This window comes from Leucoraja erinacea, unplaced genomic scaffold (genome assembly GCF_028641065.1).
Source record: "Leucoraja erinacea ecotype New England unplaced genomic scaffold, Leri_hhj_1 Leri_1073S, whole genome shotgun sequence".
Lineage (NCBI taxonomy): Eukaryota > Metazoa > Chordata > Chondrichthyes > Rajiformes > Rajidae > Leucoraja > Leucoraja erinaceus.
Genome location: NW_026575312.1, coordinates 10054 through 33376, shown reverse-complemented (window position 1 = coordinate 33376; position 23323 = coordinate 10054). Strand labels below are relative to the sequence as shown.

Genomic DNA, 23323 nt, shown 5'->3' with positions numbered 1-23323 from the left:
AAGGAGAGGAGAGGGAGGGGGAGGAGAGAGGGGAGGGAGAGGAGAGGAGGAGAGAGAGGAAGAGGGGGAGGGAGAGAGGGGAGAGAGAGGAGAGGAGGGAGGAGAGAGAGAGGGAAGAGAGAGAGAGAGGAGAGAGGAGAGGAGGGGAGAGGGAGGGAGAGGAGAGAGAGAGGGAGGAGGAGGGAGAGGAGAGGGAGAGGGAGAGGAGGGAGAGAGGAGGAGAGGAGAGGGGAGAGGGAGGAGGAGAGATGGACAGGAGAGGGAAGAGAGGGAGAGAAGGAGAGAGAGAGAGAGATAGATTGATAGATAGATAGAGAGATTTTTTTGAGCGACTCTTGGCGAAGAGAGAGAGAGAAGGAGAGAGAGAGGGGAGGAGAGGAGAGAGGAAGAGGGGGAAGAGAGAAGGGAAGAGTGGAGGGGAGGGAGGATGGAGTGAGGATGGGAGAGAGAGGAGAGGGAGGGGAGAGGAGGAGAGAGAGAGGGGAGAGGAGAGAGAGGGAGGAGAGAGAGGAGGAGGGGAGAGAGAGGAGGAAAGAGGAGGAGAGGGGAGAGAGAGAGGAGGAGAGAGAGAGGAGGAGGAGAGAGGAGAGGGGAGAGAGGAGAGGAGGAGAGGGGAGGAGAGGGGAAGGGAGGAGAGGAGAGAACGGGGACAGAAAGGGAGCGGCAGGGAGAGATCGATTAGCCATGATTGAATGACAGAGTGGACTCGATGGGCCGAATGGCCTCATTCTGGTCCTAGAACCTTGGGAGAGAGGGGGGGGAGAGGAGGAGAGAGGGAGAGAGAGGAGGAGGAGAGGAGAGAGAGAGAGAAGAGAGAGAGAGAGAAGGAGGAGAGGAGAGGAAGAGAGAGGGAGAGGAGAGAGGGAGGGGAGGGAGAGAGGGAGGGGAGAGGAGGGGAGTGAGAGAGAAAAGAGAGACAGGGAGAGAGGAGGAGAGAGGGGAGAGGAGGAGATAGAGAGGAGAGGGGAAGAGAGAGAGAGGAGAGGAGAGAGAGAGAGGAGAGAGGAGAGAGAGGGGAGAGAGAGGAGGGAGAGAGAGAGAGAGAGGAGGAGGGAGAGGAGAGGAGAGGAGAGAGAGAGGGGGAGGGGGGAGGAGAGAGGGAGAGGAAAGGAAGAAGAGAGAGAGAGGAGAGGAGAGGAGGAGAGAAGAGAGAGGGAGGGGGAGAGGGGAGAGAGAGGAGGAGGAGAGGAGAGGAGAAGAGAAGGAGAGAGGGAGGGGAGGAAGGAGGGAGAGGAGGAGAGGAGGAGAGGAGAGGAGAGGAGAGGAGAGGAGAGGAGAAGAGAGGGGATGAGAAGGGAGGAGAGGAGAGGAGAGGAGAGGGAGAGGAGAGGAGGAGAGGAGAGAGAGAGGAAGAAGAGAAGGGAGGGAGAGGGAGGAGAAGAGAGGAGATGAGGGGGAGGAGGAGGAGAGAGGAGAGGAAAGAGAGAGAGGGAGAGGGAGGAAAGAGGGGGGAGAAGAAAGAAGAGGGGGGAGAGAAGAGGAAGAGAGAAAGGAGGGAGGGGAGAGGAGAGAGGAGAGGAGAGGAGAGGAGAGGAAAGGGGAGAGAGGAGAGAGGAGGGGGGAGGAGGGGAGAGGAGAGGGAGAGGGGAGGAGAGGAGGGGAAGAAGGAGAGGAGAGGAGGGGGGAGAGAGAGGAAGAGGAGAGGGGAGGAGGAGGGGAGAGGGAGGGAGAGGAGAGGAGAAGAGAGAGGGAGAGAGAGGGAGAGAGACAGATAGAGAGAGAGAGGAGGGGGGGAGGAGAGGGAGGAGGGAGGGAGAGGAGAAGAGAGAGAGGGAGGGAGAGGGAGGGAGAGAAGAGGAAGAGAGAGGAGGAGAGAGGAGAGGGAGGAGAGAGAGAGGAGAGGAGAGAGAGGAGAGAGAGATTTCGACAGAAGTAGAGAGAGAGAGGTGGAGAGAGAAGAGAGATTTCGACAGAGAAGTAGAGAGAGAGGTGGAGAGAGACAGAGAGGAGAGAGAGATTTCGACAGAGAAATAGAGAGAGATTTTGACGTGAGAGAGAGAGGAGAGGAGAGGAGGGGAGAGGAGGGAGGAGGAAGAAGAGAGGGGGAGGAGGAGAGAGGGAGAGGAGAGAGGAGAGGAGAGGGAGGGAGGAGGAGGGGAGAGGGAGGGAGAGAGGAGAGGAGAGGGAGGAGAGGAGGGAGAGAGGGAGAGGAAGAGGAGAGGAGAAGAGAAGAAAAAGGAGGAGGAAGGGGGAGGAGGGGAGAGGAGAGAGGGGAGGAAGGGGGAGAGGGAGGAGGGGAGAAGAGAGGGGAGAGGGAGGGAGAGGGAGGGAGGGAGAGAGGAGGGAGAGAAAGAAAGGGGAGAGGAGAAGGAGAAGAGAGAGGAAGGAGAGGGAGAGGGAGAGGAGAGGGAGGGGAGGGAGAGAGGGAGGAGAGAGGAGGAGGAGGGGAGAGGGAGAGGAGGGAGAGAGGGGAGAGAGGGGGGAGAGGAGAGGGGAGGAGAGGAGAGGGGAGGAGAGGTGAGGACAGGAGAGAGCAGAAGATATGAGAAGAGATGTGGGGGGAGGAGAGGAGAGGGGAGGAGAAGGAGGAGAGGGAGGGAGGGAGGGAGGGAGGAGAGAGGGGGAGGAAGAGAGAGGGGGAGGAGAGGAGGGAAAGAGAGGAGGGAGGGGGGGGAGAGGAGGGAGAGGAGAGGGGGGGAGGGGTGGAGGAAGAAGAGGAGAGGAGAGGAGGAGGGAGGAGGGGGAGGAGGGAGGGGGAGAAGAGGAGAGGAGGAGGAGAGGAGGAGGAGAGGGGAGGGGGAGGGGAGGGGGAGGAGAGAAGGAGGGGGGAGGGGGGGGAGGAGAGGAGAGGGGAGGAGAGGGGAGAGGAGAGGGAGGAGAGGAGGGAGAGGAGAGAGAGAGGAGAGGAGAGGAGAGGAGAGGAGAGGAGAGGAAAGGGGAGGAGAGGAGGGAGGGGGAGAGGAGAAAGAGGAGGAGACGAGGGGAGAGGGGAGGGAGGAGGGGGGAGGAGGAGAGGGAGAGGAGAAGAGGAGGAGGGGAGGGAGGGGAGGGGAGGGGAGAGGAAGAAAAAGGAGGAAGGGAAGGAGGAGGAAGAGGAGAGGGGGGGAGAGAGGAGAGGGGAGAGAAGGGAGAGGAGAGGAGGAGGGAGAGGAGAGGAAAGAGAGGAGAGGAGAGGAGAGGGAGGGGGATAGAGGATAAGGGGAAAGAGGAGAGAAGAGAGGAGGAGGCGTAGAGGGAGGTGGAAGAGGAGAGGGAGGGGAGGCGGTTGCCGACCTGAATCTCCACCCTGAGAGGAGGGTGAGAAGGAAGATAGGGGCGGAGGGACATCGAGAAGGGGGAGGGCGCTTAGAGGAGAGGGAAGAAAACTGGAGGGGGAGGGAGAATAGGGAGATGGGAACCTTAAACGGGCGGGAGAGGAGAGGAGGAGAGAGGGAAAGAGGGGGGAGGGGAGGGGACTGGGGAGAGAGAAGAGGGAGGGAGAGGAGAGAAGAGGGAGGAGAGAGGAGGAGTGGGAAGAGATAAAGAGGGAGAGAGGAGAGGGGGAACTGAGAGGGAATAGAGAGAGAGACGAGGGAGAATGAGGGGAGAGGGGGGTGATGCGAGAAGAGAGGAAAAGGGGAATACAAGCGAGGGAAGAGAGAGAAGGGATACAAGAAGAGAAGAGGGGAGAGAAGGGGACCATTTAATTGTCATTTGGACCCTTGAGGTCCAAAAAAAAATGGGCGTTTCGCCAGCAGCAATACATTACAAACACATAGACCCAACACACAACATAATTTACATAAACATCCATCAGAGATGGGGGGGGGGGGGGGGGGGGGGGGGGAGAGGAGGAAAGAGGAGAAGGGGAAAGTCACGTGATCTTCACCTCTCCCAATTTTCTCCACATTGCTGTAACTCAGCACCAGCCTGGGGGACAGAGACAGACACAGACAGACAGGGTGAGAATACAATCCACAAACCCACCCCTCCAGTTCCCCAAACCCCACCCCTCGGAGAGAGTCCTCACCCAATCACCACTCTACCACCCGCTCCACTGGACCTACTCCTACCCCTACCACTCCCCGCCATCCCCCTCCTACAACCCTCCTCACCTCCCTGCTCCCTCCCTCCCTTTTCAACACTCTCTCCCAATCAACCCTCTCATAGGAACCCCCTCCTCCACACCCGACCTCGCTTTGCCCACTGAGAAGATTCTAAACCTGCTCAATCCTTTCCCCAGATCTCTCCCCAAGTCAAGCAAAACGACCCTACCCCCTCCACTCTCCCCCTTCAACCTCTCCAGCTCCCTCCTTCCACACCCAAAAAACGCTTTCCCCACATCCTTCTCTCTCCCTCCCCTTCAACCACCTCTCTCACCCACCCCTCCACCACCCTCCCTGCTTCCCCAATTACTTCTCTCCCCTCCCTCCTTTCCCCAATCTCTCCCCATTCAACACACTCCCTCTCCCCCTTCAACCATCCTCTCTCACTCCTCCTCCACACCTCCCCTGGCTTTCCCATCCTTCTCTCCCCCCCATCCTCATTTCCCACTCTCTCCCCCTTCAAACACACTCCCTCTCCCCTTCAACCCTCTCTCACTCCCCCTTCAACCCTCTCTCACTCCCTCCTACACACCCTCCCTGCCCAATTTCCCCAGGATTCTCTAAATCTCCCTGCTTCTTCCTCCTTCCAGCCTCTCACCTCTCTCCACTTCTCAACCCATCTCTCTCACTCCCTCCTCCACACCCTCCCTCATTCCCAACTCTCTCCCCCTTCAACACACTCCCTCACCCCCTCCCCTCTTAACCCCTTCAACCCTCTCTCACTCCCTCCTCACACAGACCCTACCTGCTTTCCCATTCCTTCTCTCTCCCCCTCACCTCCTTTCCCCACTTTCCCCCGTCAACACAATCACTCTCCCCCTCCCATACACTCTCTCCCCCTTCAACCCTCTCTCCTCACTCCCTCCTCCACACCCTCCCTGCTTTCCCCATTCCTTCTCTCTCCCCCTCCCTCCTTTCCCCACTCTCTGATTCAAATTTAATTGTCATTGTCAGTGTACAGTACAGAGACAACGAAATGCATCTCCCCCTTCAACACACTCCCACTCCCTCTCCCCCTCCCATCCACCTCACCCTCTCCCCCCCCCACTCTCCCCACCCCCCCCCACGTACTGGGCGCTGTGGTTGCTACAGGCGGAGAGCCGGCCAGAGTGACGGAGGGCTGGGGGCTGAACGTGAGGTTGTCAGGTCAGGTCGGTGAGGGGAGTCCCGGTCCGGCTCAGGCCCAGGCTGGAGGCCCAGAGCAGGATGCAGGGGCGGCCGCTCCGCTCTAGTTGTAGGCCAAGCGGTGGGTGGGGGGTCCCGGCTGCCCCCAACCTCCGACCCCACCTCCAGCAGCCTCCGCGAGGACATCCCCAATGGTCCACGTCACCCACAGACACCTGCGGGGGGGGGGTGAGAGAGGAGAGTCACACGGGGAGAGAGAGGGAGAGTCACATGGTGAGAGAGAGAGAAGGGGAGACAGAGGGAGGGGGGGAGATAGGGGGAGGAGGGGGGGAGAGAGAGAGGGGGAGGCAGAGAGAGAGATGAGGGGGGGAGAGGAGAGAGAGAGAGAGAGAGAGAGAGAGGGGAGGAGAGGAGTCACACGGGGAGAGAGAGAGAGAAGGGGGAGACAGAGGGAGGGGGAGAGAGAGAAGGGTGAGGGGGGGGGGAGAGAGAGAGGGAGGGGGAGAGAGAGGGGAGGGGGGGAGGGATGAGGGAGAGAGAGAGGGGGGAGAGAGGGAGGGGGAGGGAGAGAGAGAGAGAGAGAAAGAGAGAGGGAGGTTAAGAGAGGGAGAGAGAGACACATTAGCTGGAACAGACCCCCACACACTCTACAACAGGTCCCCAGTAGCTGGTGACAGGCTGGTCTCTGGCAGCTCTAACATGACCATGTGGAGGAGAGAGAGGGGGGGGAGAGAGAGAGGGGAGGGAGGAGGAAGGGGAGAGAGTGGAGGAAGGGGGAGAGAGGGAGGGAGGGGGAGAGAGGGAGGGAGGGGGAGAGAGGAGGAAGGGGGAGAGAGGAGGAAGGGGGAGGAGAGAGGTAGGAGTGGGGGCAGAGAGAGGAGGGGGGGAGAGAGGAGGAAGGGGGAGAGTGAGGAGGAGGAGAGGGGGAGAGTGGGAGGAAGGGGAGGGTGGAGGAAGGGGAGGGTGGAGGAAGGGGAGGGTGGAGGAAGGGGAGGGTGGAGGAAGGGGAGGGGGGGAGGAAGGGGAGGGAGGAGGAAGGGGGAGAGTGGAGGAAGGGGGAGAGTGGAGGAAGGGGGAGAGAGGTAGGAGGGGGGGGAGAGAGAGGAGGGGGGGGGGAGGCAGAGAGAGTGGGAGGGATTGGGCAAGAGGGGGGGTCAGATGAGAACGAAACTATCGCTGCTTACCCGGGATGGTCTGGAGCCGGTGAGAACGGCTGTAAACGGGACCCCCTCCCGTTTCAGAACTTCCAGCACCTTCCCCACGATGTTGTCTGCGGAGCAGCAAGAAAATCCGTCAGATTCCCCGCCCTCTGGCTAAAGATATCCCTCCTCATCTCCATCCTAAAGGAAGGTCCTTTAATTCTGAGGCTGTGTGTGGCCTCTGGTCCTAGACTCTAGACTCTCCCACTAGTGGAAACATCCTCTCCACATCCACTCTATCCGGGCCGTCCACTATTCCGTACGTTTCAATGAGGTCCCCCCCTCGGGTGGACAAAATTGCTGGAGAAACTCAGCGGTTGCAGCAGCATCTATGGAGCGAAGGAAATGGGCAACGTTTCGGGCCAAAACCCTTCTTCTGACCCTCATCCTTCTAAACACAAGCGACTACAGGCCCAGTGCCGTTAAACGCTCATCGTACATTAATCCACTGGCTCCTGGGATCATTTTCCTCTCGACCCTCTCCAACATCAGCACATTCTTCCTCAGATATGGGGCCCAGATCGATGCTTAGTTAACTTTAGAGATACAGCACAGAAACTGGCCCTTCTGCCCACCAAGTCCATGCCGACCAGCGATCACCCTGAACACTAGCACTATCCCACACACACACACACTAGGGACAATTTACACACTTTTTCCCCCGAGCCAGATTAATGGCCGATTGGGAAAGGGGGAGATGCAGCGAGACCTGGGTGTCATGGTACACCAGTCATTGAAGGTAGGCATGCAGGTGCAGCAGGCAGTGAAGAAAGCGAATAGTATGTTAACTTTCATTGCAAAAGGATTTGAGTCTAGGAGCAGGGAGGTTCTACTGCAGTTGTACAGGGTCTTGGTGAGACCACACCTGGAGTATTGCGTACAGTTTTGGTCTCCTAATCTGAGGAAGGACATTATTGCCATAGAGGGAGTGCAGAGAAGGTTCACCAGACTGATTCCTGGGATGTCAGGACTGTCTTATGAAGAAAGACTGGATAGACTTGGTTTATACTCTCTAGAATTTAGGAGATTGAGGGGGGGGATCTTATAGAAACTTACAAAATTCTTAAGGGGTTGGACAGGCTAGATGCAGGAAGATTGTTCCCGATGTTGGGGAAGTCCAGGACAAGGGGTCACAGCTTAAGGATAAGGGGGAAATCCTTTAAAACCGAGATGAGAAGAACTTTTTCACACAGAGAGTGGTGAATCTGTGGAACTCTCTGCCACAGAGGGTAGTTGAGGCCACAGTTCATTGGCTATATTTAAGAGGGAGTTAGATGTGGCCCTTGTGGCTAAGGGGATCAGAGGGTATGGAGAGAAGGCAGGTACGGGATACTGAGTTGGATGATCAGCCATGATCATATTGAATGGCGGTGCAGGCTCGAAGGGCCGAATGGCCTCTACTCCTGCACCTAATTTCTATGTTTCTAATCTACAAGCCCGCACGTCTTTGGAGTGTGGGAGGAATCCGGAGCACCCGGTGTAAACCCACGCGGTCACGGGGAGAACATAGAAATTAGGTGCAGGAGTAGGCCATTCGGCCCTTCGAGCCTGCACCCCATTCAATATGATCATGGCTGATCATCCAACTCAGTATCCCGTACCTGCCTTCTCTCCATACCCACTGATCCCCTTAGCCACAAGGGCAACATCTAACTCCCTCTTAAATATAGCCAATGAACTGGCCTCAACTACCCTCTGCGGCAGAGAGTTCCAGAGATTCACCACTCTCTGTGTGAAAAAAGTTCTTCTCATCTCGGTTTTAAAGGATTTCCCCCTTATTCTTAAGCTGTGACCCCTTGTCCTGGACTTCCCTAACAATCTTCCTGCATCTAGCCTGTCCAACCCCTTAAGAATTTTGTAAGTTTCTATAAGATCCCCTCTCAATCTCCTAAATTCTAGCGAGTACAAGCCGAGTCTATCCAGTCTTTCTTCATATGAAAGTCCTGACATCCCAGGAATCAGTCTGGTGAACCTTCTCTGCACTCCCTCTATGGCAAGAATGTCCTTCCTCAGATTTGGGGACCAAAACTGTACGCAATACTCCAGGTGTGGTCTCACCAAGACCCTGTACAACTGCAGTAGAACCTCCCTGCTCCTAGGCTCAAATCCTCTATGGCAAGAATGTCCTTCCTCAGATTAGGAGACCAAAACTGTACGCAATACTCCAGGTGTGGTCTCACCAGGACCCTGTACAACTGCAGTAGAACCTCCCTGCTCCTAGACTCAAATCCTCTATGGCAAGAATGTCCTTCCTCAGATTAGGAGACCAAAACTGTACGCAATACTCCAGGTGTGGTCTCACCAAGACCCTGTACAACTGCAGTAGAACCTCCCTGCTAGACTCAAATCCTTTTGCAATGAAAGCTAACATACCATTCGCTTTCTTTACTGCCTGCTGCACCTGCATGCCTACCTTCAATGACTGGTGTACCATGACACCCAGAAGGTGCAAACTCTGTAAGGACAGCACCCGTGGTCAGGAGGGAACCTGGGTCTCTACCGCTGCGCCACTGTGCTGGCTGAGCCTGTATCTGGCGAGCTGCTGTATACACGGCTGTCTTTGTACCCGGAGGGGGAGGGGAGGGGAAGGCAACACGTACCGTTGGCAGTTAGAGCTTCCTTTGGACGGATCAGGATGGAGCTGGGAAGGAAAGACACGGAGACGGGTTAGAGAGTGAATCTCCATCGCAAGCCGGAGGCAGCGGCAACGCCGGAGGCTCCGGGGATCTGACATTGGGGGAAGGGGGAGGAGAGAGGGACATAGGCAGACACTGATTCAGATTCAATTTTAATTGTCATTGTCAGTGTACAGTACAGAGACAACGAAATGCATTTAGCATCTCCCTGGAAGAGTGACATAGCAAATGATTTGAATAAATAATAATAAGTGTCGGGGGGGTGGTGATTGGCAGTCACCGAGGTACGTTGTTGAGTAGAGTGACAGCCGCCGGGAAGAAGCTGTTCCTCGACCTGCTGGTTCGGCAACGGAGAGACCTGTAGCACCTCCCGGATGGTAAACAGTCCATGGTTGGGGTGGGAGCAGTCCTTGGCGATGCTGAGCGCCCTCCGCAGACAGCGCTTGCTTTGGACAGACTCAATGGAGGGGAGCGATCGAGGAACCGGTGATGCGTTGGGCAATTTTCACCACCCTCTGCAAGGCCTTCCAGTCGGAGACAGAGCAGTTGCCATACCATACTGTGATGCAGTTGGTAAGGATGCTCTCGATGGTGCAGCGGTAGAACTGAGAGGTGGAGGGGGGGGGGAGAGAGAGGCAGACAGAGAGAGGGGAGTGGAGGGGGCCCGGACTCACCTCGAGGTGTAGGGCAAGTTGACGACCAGTAGGGAGGGGACACTGGCGTTGAGCCTGAGCTCCCGGATGGTCAGCTGGTCCACGTAGAGGGGTCCAGCACCCACAGCCACCTGCAGGGTGGGGAGCAGAGTGGTGGCGGCGCGCCAGTCAACTGCAGGCAGGACCAGCGAGGAGGCAGAGGAATCCAGGGCTGCCTGTAATGGAGAGAGGACAGTGTTACAGTCACGTCCCCACCATTACTGTACCCCAGTGTTATATAACCATATAACCATATAACAATTACAGCACGGAAACAGGACATCTCGGCCCTACAAGTCCATGCCGAACAACTGTTTTTCCCCTTAGTCCCACCTGCCTGCACTCATACCATAACCCTCCATTCCCTTCTCATCCATATGCCTATCCAATTTATTTTTAAATGATACCAATGAACCTGCCTCCACCACTTCCACTGGGAGCTCATTCCACACCGCCACCACTCTCTGTGTAAAGAAGTTCCCCCTCATATTACCCCTAAACTTCTGTCCCTTAATTCTGAAGTCATGTCCTCTTGTTTGAATCTTCCCTATTCTCAAAGGGAAAAGCTTGTCCACATCAACTCTGTCTATCCCTCTCATCATTTTAAAGACCTCTATCAAGTCCCCCCTTAACCTTCTGCGCTCCAAAGAATAAAGCCCTAACTTGTTCAACCTTTCTCTGCAACTTAGTTGCTGAAACCCAGGCAACATTCTAGTAAATCTCCTCTGTACTCTCTCTATTTTGTTGACATCCTTCCTATAATTTGGCGACCAAAATTGTACACCCTACTCCAGATTTGGCCTCGCCAATGCCTTGTACAATTTTAACATTACATCCCAGCTTCTATACTCATACACATACACACAGCTTCTATACTCATACACACACACACACACACACTCCCGTCCCCACCAGTACTGTATCCCAGTGTTATACACACACACACACACACTCCCGTCCCCACCAATACTGTACTCCAGTGTTACACACACACACACACACACACACACTCCCGTCCCCACCATTACTGTATCCCACTGTTATACACACACACACACACACTCCCGTCCCCACCAATACTGTATCCCACTGTTATACACACACACACACACTCCCGTCCCCACCAATACTGTGCCCCAGTCTTATACACACACACACACTCCCGTCCCCACCAGCAATGTACCGCAGTGTTATACACACACACACACCCGTCCCCACCAATATTGTACCCCAGTGTTACACACACACACACACACTCCCGTCCCCACCAGTACTGTATCCCAGTGTTATACACACACACACACACAGTCACACACCTGTCCCCACACAGTACTGGACACCAGTGTTACACACACACACACACACACACACACTCCCACACACACACATTCCCGGGGTCACACACACTCTCTCACACACACACACACACACACACACACACACACACACACACACTCACACACATATACACACACACACACACTCCCGTCACCACCAGTACTGTATCCCAGTGTTATACACACACACACACACTCCCGTCCCCACCAGTACTGTATCCCAGTATTATACACACACCCCCGTCCCCACCAGTACTGTATCCCCAGTGTTATACACACACACACACACACTCCCCCAGAACCCATATATATACACACACACACACTCCCGTCCCCACCAGTACTGTATCCCAGTGTTATACAACACACACACACACTCCCGTCCCCACCGGTGCTGTATCCCAAGTGTTATATACACACACACACACTCCCGTCCCCACCGGTACTGTATCCCAGTGTTATACACACACACACACTCCCGTCACCACCAGTACTGTATCCCAGTGTTATACACACACACACACACACTCCCGTCCCCACCAATACTGTATCCCAGTGTTATACACACACACACACACCCCCCCCCGTCCCCACCTTCACCGTATCCCAGTCTCACACACACACACACCCCCCCCCCACCCCCCCCACCACGTCCCTCCACGCCATACACACACACACACACACTCCCGTCCCCACCAGTACTGTATCCCAGTGTTATACACACACACACACACTCCCGTCACCACCAGTACTGTATCCCAGTGTTATACACACACACACACACACTCCCGTCCCCACCATTACTGTGCCCCAGTGTTACACACACCCACACACTCCCGTCCCCACCGGTACTGTTCCCCAGTGTTACACACACACACACGCACTCGTCCCCACCAGTACTGTACCAGTGTTACACACACACACACAGACCTGCCCCCACCAGTACTATACCAGTGTTACACACACACACAGACTCCCGTCCCCACCACAATACTGTACCCCAGTGTTACACACACACACACACACACTCCCGTCCCCACCAGTACTGTACCCCAGTGTTACACACACACACACAGACCCGTCCCCACCGGTACTGTACCCCAGTGTTACACACACACACACACTCCCGTCCCCACCAGTGCTGTATCCCAGTGTTATATACACACACACACACACACTCCCGTCACCACCAGTACTGTATCCCAGTGTTATACACACACACACACACTCTCCCGTCCCCACCATTACTGTTCCCCAGTGTTACACACACACACACACTCCCGTCCCCACCGGTACTGTTCCCCAGTGTTACACACACACACACACTCCCGTCCCCACCGGTACTGTTCCCCAGTGTTACACACACACACACACACACACACCCTCCCGTTACATACACACACAATACTGTACCCAGTGTTATACACACACACACACTACTGTACCCAGTGTTATACATACACACACACTACTGTACCCAGTGTTACACACACACACACTCCCGTCCCCACCAATACTGTATCCCAGTGTTATACACACACACACACACACTCCGTCCCCACCATTACTGTATCCCAGTGTTATACACACACACACACACTCCCGTCCCCACCATTACTGTGTCCCAGTGTTATATACACACACACACACACTCCCATCCCCACCGGTACTGTTCCCCAGTGTTACACACACACACACACTCCCGTCCCCCACCAGTGCTGTATCCCAGTGTTATACACACACACACACACACTCCCGTCACCACCAGTACTGTATCCCAGTGTTATACACACACACACACACTACTGTACACATTGTTACACACACACACAACAGTACCCCAGTGTTACACACACACACACACACTACTGTACCCAGTGTTATACACACCAGTGTTACACACACACACACACTCCCGTCCCCCCCGGTACTGTACCCCAGTGTTACACACACACACACACACACACACACTCCCGTCCCCACCAATACTGTATCCCAGTGTTATACACACACACACACACTCCCGTCCCCACCATTACTGTATCCCAGTGTTATACACACACACACACACTCCCGTCCCCACACATTACTGTGTCCCAGTGTTATATACACACACACACTCCCATCACCACCGGTACTGTATCCCAGTGTTATACACACACACACACACACACTCCCGTCACCACCAGTACTGTATCCCAGTGTTATACACACACACACACACTCCCGTCCCCACCAGTACTGTATCCCAGTGTTATACACACACACACACACTCCCGTCCCCACCAGTACTGTATCCCAGTGTTATACACACACACACACACACTCCCGTCCCCACCAATACTGTGTCCCAGTGTTATACACACACACACACACACTCCCGCCCCCGCCCATGCCTTAACCCAGTGTTATACACACACACACACACACTCCCGTCACCACCAATACTGTACCCCAGTGTTACCCTGCGACGGGAGGGAGAGGGGGGGGGGTTGCCATTACCTGCAGGCTGGGGAAGGCGCTGTCCTGCCGGTTCCCGTACACACCACCGTACGCGGTGAAGTCGTCGACACTGAGCTGTGGACACATGGGAGGGGAGAGGCGGGGCTGTGAGTTGCCGCTGTGGTGATTCCCCCCCTCTCCTCCCCTCCCCTCCACCCCTGTTGGGTCCTTTATGTGGGACCGGGAGGGGGGAGAGAAGGGAGAGAAGGAGGGGGGGGAGAGAAGGAGAGGGGGAGAGAGAGAGGAGAGAAGGAGAGGGGAGAGAGGAGGGGAGGAGGGAGAGAGAGGAGGGAGAGAGAGAGAGAGGAGGGGAGAGTGGGAGAGAGAAGGGGAGGGGAGAGAGAGAAGGAGAGGGGAGAGAGAGAAGGAGAGGGGAGATAGTGAGAGAGGAGGGAGAGAGAGAGGAGAGGGGAGAGAGAGAGAAAGAGAGGGGAGAGAGAAGGAGAGGGGAGAGAGAAGGAGAGGGGAGAGGGAGAGAGAGGGGAGAGAGAAGGAGAGGGAGAGAGAGAGGAGAGGGAGAGAGAGAGAGAGAGAGAAGAGAGAAGGAGAGGGAGAGAGAGAAGGAGAGGGAGAGAGGAGAGAGAGAGGGAGAGAGGAGAAGAAGGAGAGGGAGAGAGAGAGAGAGAGGGGGGAGGGGGGGAGAGAGAGGGAGAGAAAGAGAGAGGGGAGAGAGAGAGGGGAGAGAGAACGGAGAGGAGAGAGAGAAGGAGAGAGGAGGGGGAAAGGGGGAGAGAGAGAAGGGAGAGGGAGAGAGAGAAGGGGAGAAGGAGAGGAGGAGAGGAGGAGAGGAGAGGATGGAGAGAGAAGAGGGAAAGGGGAAAGGGGAGACGAGAGGAGAGGAGGGAGAAGGGGGAGAGAGGGAGAGACAGGGGGAGAGAGAGAAGGGAGAGGGGAGAGAGAGAGAGGAGAGGGGGCGAGAGAGAGAGAGAGAGAGGAGAGGGGAGAGAGAGAAGGAGAGGAGGGAAGGAGAGAGAGAGAAGGAGAGGGGAGAGAGAGAGGAGAAGGAGAGGGGAGAGAGAGAGGGGGGCGGGGAGAGGGGGCAGAGAGAGATGGGAGAAGGAGAGGGGAGAGAGAAGAAAGGAGGAGGAGAGGGGAGAGAGAGAAGGAGAGGGGAGAGAGAGAAGGAGAAAGGAGAGAAAGAGTGAGAGGGAGGGGAGAGAGAGAAAGAGGAGAGAAAGAGGGAGAGAGGGAGTGGGGGAGAGAGAGGGAGAAGGAGAGGGGAGAGAGAGAAGGAGAGGGGAGAGAGAGAGAAAGGAGAGGGGAGAGAGAGAAGGAGAGGGGAGAGAGAGAGAGGAGAGGGGAGAGAGAGAAGGAGAGGGGAGAGAGAGAAGGAGAGGGGAGAGAGAGAAGGAGAGGGGAGAGAGAGAGGAGAGGGGAGAGAGAGAGAAGGAGAGGGGGAGAGAGAGAGAGAGAGAGAGGGGAGAGAGAGAAGGAGAGAGGGGAGAGAGAGGAGAGGGAGGGAGTGGAGAGAGGATAGAGATAGAGAGAAGGAGAGAGAGAGAGAGGGAGAGACGGAGAGGGAGAGAGAGAGAAGGAGAGGGGAGAGAGAGAAGGAGAGAGGGGAGAGAGAGGCGAGAAAGAGAGTAGAGAGAGAGGGGAGAGAGAGGAGAGAGAGGGAGAGGGGAGAGAGAGAAGGAGAGGGGAGAGGGGGGAAGAGAGGGCAGAGGGCGGGGAGAGAGAGAAGGGAGAGAGATAAGGAGATAAGAGAGAGAAAGAGTGAGGGGGAGAGCGAGGGGCGATAGAGAGGGAGAGAGAGAGAGTGGGGAAAGAGAGAGAGAGAGAGGAGAGGAGAGGGGAGAGAGAGAGAAGGAGAAGGGGAGAGAGAGAAGGAGAGGGGAGAGAGAGAGGAGAGAGAGAGAGAGAAGGAGAGGAGAGAGAGAGAAGGAGAGAGAGAGAGAAGGAGAAGGGAGATAGAGAGAGAGAGAGGAGAGAAGGAGAGAGGGGGAGAGAGGAGAGAAGGAGAGGGGGGAGAGAGGAGGAGAGTGGAGAGAGAGAAGGAGAGGGGAGAGAGAGAAGGAGAGGGGAGAGAGAGAAGGAGAGGGGAGAGAGAGAAGGAGAGGGGAGAGAGAGAAGGAGAGGGGAGAGAGAGAAGGAGAGGGGAGAGAGAAAAGAAGTGTGTGTGTTTCCGGCAAGGTTATGTATGGGGTTACCTTGTCCTGAAGGAACAAGACGATGGTCTTGGGGCCCTTGGCTAGAGCGGGGTTGAGATAGGCGGCCATCTGCAGGCCGGAGAGAACATGACCCTCACTGGGAGCAGCCTGCGAACCGAACAAGGAGCTGTGGGAGAGGGTGGAGAGGCAAGTTAAGGGGCAGTTTGCACGTTCTACATGTGACCACGAGGGTTTCCTCCGGGTGCTCTGGTTCCCAGTCAGCGGAAAGACAATACCCCCCCGATTACAATCTAGCCATTTACGGTGCACGGATACACAAGATCATGAGTGATAGGAGTAGATTTAGGCCGTTCAGCCCATCAAGTCTACTCCACCATTCAATCATGGCCGATCTATCTCTCTCTACTAACCCCATTCTCCTGCCTTCTCCTCATAACTGACACCGACCGGTAAGGGTGACAAGGGAGCATGAGGGGTTGGACAGGCTAGATGCAGGAAGATTGTTCCCGATGTTGGGGAAGTCCAGGACAAGGGGAAGTCCAGGACAAGGGGTCACAGCTTAAGGATAAGGGGGAAATCCTTTAAAACCGAGATGAGGAGAACTTTTTTCACACAGAGAGTGGTGAATCTCTGGAACTCTCTGCCACAGAGGGTAGTTGAGGCCAGTTCATTGGCTATATTTAAGAGGGAGTTAGATGTGGCCCTTGTGGCCAAGGGGATCAGGGGGTATGGAGAGAAGGCAGGTACGGGATACTGAGTTGGATGATCAGCCATGATCATATTAAATGGCGGTGCAGGCTCGAAGGGCCGAATGGCCTACTCCTGCACCTAATTTCTATGTTTCTATGTTTCTATGATAAAGGAATAACGTTTAGTGCAAGATAAAGTCAGTAAAGTCCGATTTCTTGTGGTCTTAGATGGAGCTGTTCCCAAACCGTGCTGTGATGCATCTCGGTAAAATGCTTTCTACGGCGCATCTGTGGAAATTGGTGAGAGTTGTAGGGGACATGCCGAACCTCCTCAGCCTTGTAAGGAAGTAGAGACGTTGGTCGTTGCTTCTATATGGGTGATCCAGGAGAAGTTATTGGTGATATTGAAGTTTTCCACCATCTATACTTGGGTGCAGTCAATGCAAGCTGGGGGTATGTGTACCAAGGATATCTCCACCCTCCTTGGTTCCTTGTTTCACTTCTCTACTCTTCCGTTACATGTGAGGGACCTGCCCAACTTCACTTCGTAAATCATGAGACACTTCCTTTCCCCTTTTGGACTAAACTTAGAGCTACTGCCTCACAGCGCCAGAGACCCGGGTTTCACCCTGACTACTGGTGCTGTCTGTGCGGAGTTTGTACCTTCTCCCCGTGGGTTTTCTCCGAGATCTTCCCGTTTCCTCCCACGCTCCAAAGACGTGCGGGATTGTAGGGTAATTGGCTTGGTGTAAAATGTAAATTTGTCCTGTGTGTGTGTGTGTGTGTGTGTGTGTGTGTGTGTGTGTGTGTGTGTGTGTGTGTAGGATAGTGTTAGTGTGCAGGGATCGCTGGTAGACACGGACTCGAGGGGCCTAATGGCCTGTTTCTGCGCTGTTTCTCGAAGCTACAACTAATCTAGCAACTTCTCACATCATTCTTGGTTCCCAAACCTTGCCATCTTTTTCTTTTAAAACATTATATGCTGGGGGAACTCTAACATTCCTCATTCTGCTCACATTCCCCCTAAATATTGCCCCCCCCCCACGCCATTTGCCATTATTTCCCCCACACACATTTTGTCCTAATTTCCCCGTTTTCCCCCACATTTTGACCACACCCCCCTCAATTTCCTCCTCATTTTCCTAGTTCCCCCCCCCCTCATTTTCACACACATTCCCTTCACATTTTGTCCTATTTTTCTCCTCATATTCCCGTCACATTCTCCCCTCATTCTGACAATATCCCCCTCAGATTTTGCCCTCCATTTCTGACAACATTCTCCTCATTTTGCCCATATTCCCCTAATTTCTCCCTCATTCACCTCACATTTACCCCTCATTTTGACTACATTCACCTAGTTTGTTCCCCTCACATTTTGACAACATCTTCCTCAATTTCCCTCTCACATTCTCCCCTCATTCTGACAACACCCCCCTCATTTCCTGACAATATTCCCCCCACATTTGGACAACATTCCCCTCACATTAGGACAATATTCCCCCCACATTTGGACAACATTCCCCCCACATTTGGACAACATTCCCCCCACATTTGGACAACATTCCCCTCACATTTGGACATCTCCCTCAATTTCCCCCCACATTTGGACAACATTCCCCTCACATTTGGACAACATTCCCCCCACATTTGGACAACATTCCCCTCACATTAGGACAACATTCCCCCCACATTTGGACAACATTCCCCCCACATTTGGACAACATTCCCCCCACATTTGGACAACATTCCCCTCACATTTGGACAACATTCCCCCCACATTAGGACAATATTCCCCCCATTTTCCCCACATATTCCCCTAATTTTCCCTCACATTCTGACAACATTCGCTCAATTAGTCTTCACAGTTTGACAGCATTCCTCCTCATGTTCCCCCCATTTTCTGCCAACATTCCCCCCACATTTGGACAACATTCCCCCCACATTTGGACAACATTCCCCTCACATTTGGACAACATTCCCCCCACATTTGGACAACATTCCCCCCACATTTGGACATCTCCCTCAATTTCCCCCTCACATTCTCCACTCATTTTCTGACCACATTCTCCTCATTTTCCCGTCAGATTCTCCCCTCATTCTGACAACATCCCCCTCAGATTCTACCCTCAAATTACCCTCATTTTCTGACAACATTCTCCTCAAATCCCCTCATTTTCCCCACACATCTGGACAACATTCCCCTCAGAATTTGTCCTCAATTTGCCCTCATTTTCTGACAACATTCCCCCCATTTCCCCCTCACATTCTCCCCTCATTTTGACAACATTCCCTCAATTAGTCTTCACATTTTGACATTATTCTCATCATGTTCCCCCCATTTTCTGACAACATTCCCCGCACATTTGGACAATATTCCCCTCATTTTCCCCTCACATTTTGCCCTCATTTCCCCTCACATTTGGACAACATCTCCCTCAATTTCCCCTCACATTCTCCCCTCATTTTGACAACATTCCCCTCGTATTTGGACAACACCCCCCTCACATTTGGACAACATTCTCCTCACATTTTGACAGCATTATCCTCATGTTCCCCTCACATTTTGACAACATCTCACTCAATTTCCCCCTCACATTCCCCTCATTTTGACACCATTTCCTCGATTTGTCCTCACATTTTGCCAACATTCACCCCATTTTCTGACAACATTTTGACAGCATCCCCCCCACATTTGGACAACATTCCCCTCATTTTGACAACATCTCCCTCAATTTCCGCTCACATTTTGCCAACATTCACCCCATTTTCTGACAACATTTTGACAGCATCCCCCCCACATTTGGACAACATTCCCCTCATTTTGACAACATCTCCCTCAATTTCCGCTCACATTTTGCCAACATTCACCCCATTTTCTGACAACATTTTGACAGCATCCCCCCCACATTTGGACAACATTCCCCTCATTTTGACAACATCTCCCTCAATATCCGCTCACATTTGGACAACTTTCCCCCTCATTTTCTGACAACATTCTCCTCATTTCCCTCACACATCTGGACAACTTTTCCCCTCATTTCCCCCACATTTTCCCTCACATTCTGACAACATTCCCTCAATTTGTCCTCACAAATGGACAGCATTCCCCTCATGTTTCCCCCCATTTTCTGACAACATTCCCCCCACATTTGGACAATATTCCTCCCATTTTCCCCTCACATTCTGACAACATTCCCTCAATTTGTCCTCACATTTTGACAGCATTCTCCTCATGTACCCCTCCCATTTTGACAACATTCCCCCCACATTTGGACAATATTCCCCCCATTTTCCCCTCACATTTGGACAACATCTCCCTCAATTTCCCCTCACATTCTCCCCTCATTTTGACAACACCCCCCTCACATTTGGACAGCATTCTCCTCATGTTCCCCCCATTTGCCCTCACATTTGGACAATATTCCCCTCATTTCCCCCTCACATTTGGACAATATTCCCCTCCCATTTGCCCCCATTTCCCCTCACCTTTGGCCAATATTCCCCTCATTTTCCCCCCACACATCTGGACAACTTTCCCCCCATTTTTCCCCCCCATTTTCCCCTCACATTCTGACAAAATCCCCCTCAATTTACACCCCATTTTCTGTCAACATTCTCCTCATGTTTCCCCCCATTTTCTGACAACATTCCCCTCCCATTTTGACCATATTCCCCCCATTTTCCCCCCTCATTTTGACATAATTCCCCTCATTTTCTGACAATATTCCCCTCATTTTCCCCACATATCTGGACAACTTTCCCTCATTTCCCCCACATATTCCCCCCATTTTCCCTCACATTCTGACAACATTCCCCTCAATTTTACACCCATTTTCTGTCCACATTCCCCTCACATTTGGACAATATTCCCCTCATTTTCCCTCACATTTTGACAACATCTCCCTCATTTTCTAACCACATTCTCCTCATTTTGCCCTCACATCTAGACAATTTTCCCCTCATTTTCCCCACATATTCCCCTCATTTTCCCTCACATTCTGACAACATTCCCTCAATTTGTCCTCACAAATGGACAGCGTTCTCTTCATGTTTCCCCCCATTTTCTGACAACATTCCTCTCACATTTGGACAACATTCCCCTCACTTTCCCTCACATTTTGCCCCCATTTTCCCTCACATTTGGACAACATCTCCCTCAATTTCCCCCTCACATTCTCCCCTCATTTTGACAACATTCCCCTCACATTTGGACAACATTCTCCTCATGTTCCCCCCATTTTCTGACAGCATTTCCCCTCACATTTTGACAACATTCCTTCAATTTGTCCTCACATTTTGACAGCATTCTCCTCATGTTTGCCCTCACATTTTGACAACATTCCCCCCACATTTGGACAATATTCCCCTCATTTTCCCGTCACATTTTGACAACATCTCCCTCGATTTCCCCCTCACATCTGGACAACTTTCCCCTCATTTTCTGACCACATTCTCCTCAAATCACCTCATTTTCCCCTCACATCTGGACAACATTCACCCCTCATTTCTGCCACACATTCCCCTCACATTCTGACAACATCCCCCTCAATTTACACCCATTTTCTGACAACATTCCCCTCACATTTGGACAATATTCCCCTCATTTCCCCTCACATTTTGCCATCTCATTTCCCCTCACATTTTGACAACATCTCCCTCAATTTCCCTCACATTCTCCCCTCATTTTGACAACATTCTCCTCATGTTCCCCCCATTTTCTGACAGCATTTCCCCTCCCATTTTGACATCTCCCTCAATTCCCCCCTCACATTCTCCCCTCATTTCGACAACATTCCCTCAATTTGTCCTCACATTTTGACAGCATTCTCCTCATGTTCCCCCCATTTTCTGACAATATTCCCCTCATTTTCCCGTCACATTTTGACAACATCTCCCTCGATTTCCCCCTCACATCTGGACAACATTCCCCTCATTTTCTGACCACATTCTCCTCATGTTCCCCCCACATTTGGACAATATTCCCTCAATTTCCCCTCACATTCTCCCCTCATTTTGACAACATTCCTCTCAATTTTCTGACCACATTCTCCTCATTTTGCCCTCACATCTGGACAATTTTCCCCTCATTTTCCCCCACATATTCCCCTCACAGTCTGACAACATTCCCTCAAATTGTCCTCACAAATGGACAGCATTCTCCTCATGTTTCCCCCCATTTTCTGACAACATTCCCCCCACATTTGGACAATATTCCCCCCATTTTCCCTCACATTTTGACAACATCTCCCTCAATTTCCCCCTCACATTCTCCCCTCATTTTGACAACACCCCCCTCACATTTGGACAACATTCTCCTCATGTTCCCCCTCACATTTTGCCAACATTCCCCTCATTTTCTGACAATATTCCCCTCATTTCCCCCTCACATTTTGACAATATTCCCCTCATTTCCCCCACATTTTCCCCTCACATTCTGACAACATCCCCCCCACCTTAGGACAATATTCCCCTCATTTCCCCTCACATTCTGACAAATTCCCCTCAATTTGTCCTCACAAATGGACAGCATCCTCCTCATGTTTCCCTCACTTTCTGACAACATCCCCCCCACATTAGGACAATATTCCCCCCATTTTCCCCTCACATTCTGACAACATCCCCCTCAATTCACACCCATTTTCTGACAACATTCCCCTCACATTTGGACAATATTCCCCCCAATCTCCCCTCACATTCTGACAACATTCCCCTCAATTTCCCCCCATTTTCAGACAACATTCCCCTTACATTAGGACAATGTTCCCCCCATATTCCCCTGACATTTTCCCTCACATTTTGACAACATCTTCCTCAATTCCCCCCTCACTTTGACACCATTCCCTCGATTTGTCCTCACATCTGGACAACATTCACCCCCATTTCTGACAACATTCCCCCCACATTAGGACAATATTCCCCCCATTTTCCCTCACATTTGGACAACATCTCCCTCAATTTCCCCTCACATTCTCCCCTCATTTTGACAACATTCCTCTCACATTTGGACAACATTCCCCCCATGCCCTCACCTTTGGACAATATTCCCCTCAATTTGCCCTCACATTCTGCCCCCATTTCCCCTCACATTTGGACAATATTCCCCTCATTTTCCCATCACAACTGGACAATATTCCCCCCATTTCCCCCTCCTCACATTTGGACAATATTCCTCCCATTTTCCCCTCACATTCTGACAACATTCCCTCAATTTGTCCTCACAAATGGACAGCATTCTCCTCATGTTTCCCCCCATTTTCTGACAACATTCCCCCCACATTAGGACAATATTCCCCCCATTTCCCCCACATTTTCCCTCTCACATTTTGACAACATTCCCCCCCACATTTGGACAATATTCCCCTCATTCCCCCCTCACATCTGGACAATTTCCCCCTCATTTTCCCCACATATTCCCCCCATTTCCCCCCCACATTTTAACAACATCCCCCTCACATTTGGACAACATTCCCCTCATAATCCCCCCATTTTCTGTCCACATTCCCCCCTCATTCCCCCCACATTCTCCCCGCCCCCACTCACGCCTCCGTGGACCAGGCGAGTAGCGGGACCCGGGCGGCACCGCTGCCGCCTCTGGGCGTCGAGCCGAGCGCGAGGACCAGCAGCCAAACCGCGGGACCAACCGCCGCCGCCATCGTCGTCGTTGCCGTTACCGGCCGGTCACCTGACGCCGCCGCCCCCCCGCCCCGTCACTCAACGCCTGTCCCGCCCCCCGGCGCCACCCATTGGTGGATCTTCACCCGCCCACCGCGTCCATTGGTTCATTTCCCCGTCACTCAGATCATGCCACGCCCCGGGCTGCCGCCCCCCGCACCCATTGGTCCCGCCGCCCGTCACTCAACATGTGTCCCGCCCACCGGCGTCGTTACCGTTTGCCGCCTGTCACCTGACGCCGACCAGCGCCCCGCCCATTGGCCCAGTCCTCCGTCATTCAACACCTGACCCGCCCCCTTGCACCGCCCATTGGTGGATCTTCACCCGCCCACCGC

At 53.4% G+C, this 23323-nt stretch overlaps 1 protein-coding gene across 1 annotated transcript; it reads right to left on the bottom strand.

Moving 5' to 3' along the window:
* Positions 1–5245: 5245 nt before the first annotated feature.
* Positions 5246–22995, bottom strand: LOC129715244 (V-type proton ATPase subunit S1-like; the record flags this gene model as incomplete). The annotated part of the gene is made up of 7 exons (XM_055665101.1): positions 22857–22995; positions 15667–15793; positions 13517–13591; positions 9660–9853; positions 8950–8990; positions 6335–6420; positions 5246–5365 (listed from the first exon to the last, which is right to left on the bottom strand). Coding segments are annotated over exons 1-7 (756 nt in total), but the record flags the coding sequence as incomplete, so codon positions are not given.
* Positions 22996–23323: the final 328 nt, after the last annotated feature.